This window comes from Octodon degus, unplaced genomic scaffold (genome assembly GCF_000260255.1).
Source record: "Octodon degus isolate 3935 unplaced genomic scaffold, OctDeg1.0 scaffold00029, whole genome shotgun sequence".
In the NCBI taxonomy this organism is placed as follows: Eukaryota; Metazoa; Chordata; class Mammalia; order Rodentia; family Octodontidae; genus Octodon; species Octodon degus.
The window spans coordinates 4771099-4776905 of NW_004524605.1; the positions used below are offsets into that span (position 1 = coordinate 4771099).

The window sequence follows — 5807 nt, forward strand, 5'->3', positions numbered from 1 at the left end:
TTTTTTTTTTTTTGGCAGAACCGAGGATTGAACTCAGGCCCTTGTGCTTGCCAGGCAAGCGCTTATTCTACTGAGCCATCTCCCTGGCCCCAAGAATTCTCAAAGCAGGGCCGGCAAGATAGCTCAGCAGACTAAGGGCCTGCTTAGGCAAGCACAGGGACGGGGGTTCAATCCCAGGCACCACATGCCAATGCTGGCCCCATCCTGACACTCTGAGCTAGCCACTGAGACTGACCATAGTGGTGCATGCCTATAATCCCAGCACAGGGGAGGCTGAAAACAGGAGGATCACTACAAGTCAGATCCGTGTAGTGAGACCCTATAGATCCTATACTAAATAATAATTAAAAAAAAAAAAAAATCAAAGCATATGCTGAATAAGAAAAGGCATGCAAAAAAAGTATACACTATGTCAGAGTAACACAAACCAAGCCAATTAAGTACCAGGGCCTGTGGTGGGAATCTGATGAACTAAAAAGAAATCTGGAGGTGATGGAAATGTTCTAATTTTTGATTAGGGTAGATATGTACGTACATACCAAATCTCAAACTAAGGCCAGGCACGATGGCACATGCCCATAATCCCAGCACTCAGGAAACTGAAGCAAAGGGATCAAATCAGGAAATCCAAGACCAGCACAGGCTACTACAAATGGAGCACAAGACCAGTATACAGGGCTGGAGATATAGCTCAACAACATAAGCGCCTGCCCAATGGCAAACTCAAGCTCCCAAATTCAATCCTGGTAACACACAAACACATACAAGTATGGTATAAAGTAATCAGAAAGTTATATCCCTACTTCACTCATCACTTACAAAAGTAATTTGGGTTAAAGAGAAACACAAAAAGCAAAACTAATGTGCTAGCGCATGCTCATAATCCCAGTACTTGGGAGACTGAGGCAGGAGGATCGGTGAGAGTTTGATGCTAGCCTGGGCTACACAGTGAGTTAAAGGCTCCCTTGAACTACAGTGAGATCTTGTCTTAAAAATAAACACTAAAAAACCAAATCTAAAACTAAAAACACATTAAAAGAAAAATATGAGGGCTGGGAATATAGCTCAGTGTCAGTCACTGTTGGCAAATGTAAGGTATCAAGAAAACAAAACAAAAAAAGCAAAGGGAAGAACATTAATAGGGCTGGGGAGAGGGGCTCAGTGGCATAAGCACCTGCCTGGCAAGAGCAAGGTCTAAGTTCCATCTCTGATACCTAAATAAATAAGAAAACAGAAAAATATGAGGGCATGTTTATGATTCTGGAGAAAGATGAGTTTTATTTTTAACAAGACATTAAGGCAAATGCTATCAATAAAAAGAATATATTGTATTTATCAAATTAAAATTTTCTAGGGGCCGGGGAGATGGCTCAGTAGGATAAGCGCTTGACTGGCAAACGCAAGGATCTGAGTTCAATCCCCGGTTCCTCAAAAAAAAAAAAAAAAATCTAGACCAAAAACTCAAGAACCTATTTGGGAGATAAATCTGAAATTAGTAAATTTTTTTTAATGTATTTAGTATGGGGTCTGCAGGGTCTTACTATGCAGATCAGACTCAGTGATCTTCCTGTTTTGAGCCTCCCAAGCACTGGGATTACAGGCACGCATCACCACACGCAGTCATGAAATTACTAATTATTGAATCCAGAATTCAAACAAAACATCACAAAACAAAAAGAAAGTCTCAAAGTCATTAGGTATAATGTGCAACCCAAATGGCAACAAGAATAGGCAGATTCATACAGAAACCAAATTGGCAGAAAAAATCACTATGTGTATGTACCAACTCCCTATAATAAATGTAATTATTATGTATTGCAGACATGCACTAATAAAAATTAAATCAAATGGATGACAAATATGTAAAGATGACCCTCACCAGCAATCCAGCAAGTAGAGTAGAATTTTTCGCTCAAAAGATTGGTGCTTAATATTATCAAATGGTGCTTTGCATATGTGGAATAGAGGTACAACAAGTGGGAATACTGACTGATACAAATCCTGTAATAAGGGGCCAGGGAGATAGCTCAGTAGAATAGTCACTTGCCTGGCAAGTGCAAGGTCCTGAGTTCAATCCCCAGTACTGAAAAAAAAAAAAAAAAATCCTGTAATGTAACTACAGAGACTTTGAGACAATATAGTGAATATACACTCATTATATATCAGCAATTCTCTTGCTTTAAATCTGAAAGGAATGCTCATGCTCCAGGTATGGTGGTACATGGCTATAATTCCAGCACTCTGGGAGCCTGAGGCAGGACCGTAAGTTCACACCAGGAGGGGTTACATAAGTGTCTCAGTGAGGCTCTGCCTAAAATGAAAAAAGGGTTGGGGATGTGGTTCAGTGAGAAGACCCTGAGTTCAATGTCCAGTCCAGTAAAAAAATAAAACAAACAACAACAACAACAAAAAAAAAGAGTACGAACAACCCTACATTTCCATACATGGCATGAACAAAGATAACCACTAAAGAAATGTTTCAAGGACTAGACAGCTTAGTGGATTAAAGAACCTGTTTAGGGAGATGGGGAAATGGCTCAGTAGAATAAGGCACTTCCCTGGCAAGTGAAAGGGTCTGAGTTCAATCGCCAGTTCCGCCAAAAAAAAAAAAGCCTGCTTAGGCAGATGATGGGGTCAATGGGGCGGGGGAGGGGGGTTGTTGTATCCCCCGCCAGCCTGCCTGCTGTTGAAATAAGCCATTGAGACAGGGTGTGGTGGTGCCTGTAATTCCAGTAGTTGAGAGGCTGAAAAACAAACAGGAAGGATCACTGCAAATCCGATCTGTGTAGTGAGACCCTACAGACTCTGTACTAAATACATTAAAAAAAAAAAAAAGTTTCAAGAACTAAAAGCTTAGTAATAATTACCAAAGTGAGATGGCTAAACTTATATATATGTATATATACATATATATAACAGATGAAATAAAAAAGTAAAAGATCTCTATATGTACTAACATGGAATGGTCTCCAAAATTGCTGACAGTTTAATAATACAGAACAACATATCTGTACAAAAATAAGAAAATGTTTATATATAATGACTATCTTCATAAAACTATATACAGACACACGTAAATATAAAAGGATTTGTGAAGGTACATATGAAAGCAGTTCTGAGATGAAAGGGACAAGATTTGGGTAAGGTTATGATTAGGGTTCCTGGACAAACTTCCTCAAGGAGAATACAACCTTGCATTATTTAAGTACTGTATAAATTCATGTTTTAAAAACTTGCTGGTCTTAGATGGGCTTACAACTGTTGCTTAAGAAACCTCTTTCCACAGCCACTGCATGGTTGCTGTGCTCTGCTCTAAAGACTTCCTCAGAGAACAGTCTGAGAAAGCCCTGCCACCTCTGGTCTAGAATACCATAACAATTTGCAATAAGCATCAATGCCTTTTAAAATTTTCTGTCTGTAAACCTTCTAGTCTTTCTTAAGTACCTCTCAGTCCAAGATGCTCTTGATTCCATTAAACCTGTTTAAATTTTTTCACAGTAATTGTCGCTATCTGGACTTATCTATTCACTTGTTAAATTTATAGTCTAGTTCCCACTAGACTGGGAATGACAATTTTGAACTTGTATGCTTTGAATTGAGCCATTTAGGGTTTTTTTTTTGTCGTTGCTGTTTTCTTACATTACCGAAGACACATTTTATTTACTTACCTTAGTTGGAAAAGGAAATTTGGAAGGTTCTGTTTTGCAAGGTGTATGAATAGCCGTTAGAGGGGGAGGCCATGAGTGCGTCATCTCCTGAAATGTAATTATTACAGTTTGTTTTCAACCAGGTCAAGGATTAAAAACTATACACCTAAAAACCAGATTTGTACTTAAAATACTGGTTTCTTGACTGCTCTACCAAAATTTTATTTACTAAATAAGTATTAATAGAGTACAACTGGGTGCAAGGCACTATGGGGCTGGTAAAAAAGAAGGTAAATAATAAATACTTCCTGGCTTCAAGGAGTTCACAGTTAGGATGATAAAATCTATTAATAGTGACAGTAATTATATTAATTAATAGTGCCTGTAATCAAATACAAGGCACATAATAAAACACTAGTGAGGCATTAGCTGGAAAGCTGGGGGAAAGGGATGAGGAAACAGCTCGCACTTACTGTGTACCTTCAATGACCCAGACAGTGTGCCAGTGTTTTACATGTCTGCTGCTCATTTAGTACTCACATACCATTAGGATACTGACACCATTACTATCCTAGTTCTATTTAAGATGAAAATGAAGTATAAAGGTTCAATAATTTATTCAAAGTTACACAAGTATTATATAACAAACACAAAATTTTATCTTAGAAAGACTATATATAAAGCACATCTGCTAATAGAAAAATTTGGCCAACAGAAAAATCTGGCCAGGTAAGAAAATCGGAAGGGAGATTTTAAAAGTGCACAAGGAGGAAAACAAGACAAGCAAGACAGTAACTCTGATTTCATTTAATGCTGTCTAATCATGCCAAATATGGCCAAAGGAGGTTTACATAAGATTACTGCATGGGTCCAGTGATACAGCTCAGCAGCACAGCACCTGCCTAGCAAGCACAAGGTCCTGAGTTAAGATTCCCAGTAACCCTCCCCCACAAAAAAATATCACTGCACGTCAGAAGAGTAGCAGAGAGAGGAGCATCAGACTTAGAATATGGAGGAGGTGTTTTATTTCTGGCATTTAGTTCACAGTAAGCCTTCAGGGAAATTAAAGATACTCTAATGCCTAGGAATTTATCCTCCTGCAATAACTACAGTTATGTAAATACACACAATTCAGGGGCTCACATTTTAAAAATAGAAATAACCTTGGTATCTAAACTAATTAAATTAAGAGACATTCATACAATGGAACACCAAGCAGACATTAAAATGAGAAGTTTAACTTCTGAAATGAAATGATGTTCAGAGTGTATTGCGAGGTGATAATTACAAATTATAATTACTAATGTTTACATATCAAAATATCTCTAGAAGGACAACAAACACTGTATTTCCTTTGGACACTATAACAAAAGAAAGGAGAGACCAGGGCACTTGACATAGCATGTTTTAGTACCTCCTAAAACAGCCACATGTTCTTTACCCTCTTACAATGCTCTTATTATTTCCTACATTGTCAAGAACCTCCCTCAAAGTGTGCAACTGTCATTATTAGCACCGTATCCCCAGGGCTCAGCACATAATTAATTAGCATGCTTTGAATAAATAAATGTTTTCAATAAAAAATTTAACTTTTTCTTACATTGATAATGGGGTTCTCGAAACTGTATGACTACAAATCATAAAAATAAAAAACATGAAGGGAATATGGATCTGAAGTTTCTTGCAAAAGGGAAAAGAAAAAAAAAAAAAAAGAACTTCATGTACCCCAAGGCTTTAGCATTGGTATTTTTCTATCTCAAATAATAAAATACTCTCTCCCAACTGAAAATCTATTTTAATTTCCTATTATCAAGTGATTGAGCAGTGAACGTACTCAAAACTGTGTGCCAAGTTTTGCATATATAGAATACAAAATAGCCAGGGAGATAACTCAGCAGCATAAGTGCCTGCCTAGCAAGCACGAGGTCCTGAGTTTGATTGCCAGTACAAAAAATAAAATAAAATGTGAAATAAATGATCAGCAATATCAAAAAGATAATTAAATACAAGAAAACCTTTCAGGTAATAAAATCCCATGTATTACTGAGAATTTAGGAGGAAAAACATAATGCTCCTATAGTTTTTATGTATGTAACACCTAAAAACTGTTATGATTTACTATAATCTAATATAGGCGGAAGGTTACATTGGGATTTTTTT

The 5807-nt window shown here is 37.2% G+C and overlaps 1 protein-coding gene across 4 annotated transcripts in view; it reads right to left on the reverse strand.

Moving 5' to 3' along the window:
• The window catches only part of Aff4 (AF4/FMR2 family member 4), a 104706-nt gene that overhangs the window by 61612 nt on the left and 37287 nt on the right, over positions 1-5807 (reverse strand). For 2 of the 4 annotated variants that reach the window (XM_023713228.1, XM_004629348.2), the window contains exon 5: positions 3669-3755. The exons of the other annotated variants lie outside the window; for them this stretch is intronic. In XM_023713228.1, coding sequence (XP_023568996.1) covers positions 3669-3755 — 87 coding nt within the window. The remainder of the gene's footprint in view (positions 1-3668; positions 3756-5807) is intronic. 4 annotated transcript variants of the gene reach the window in all.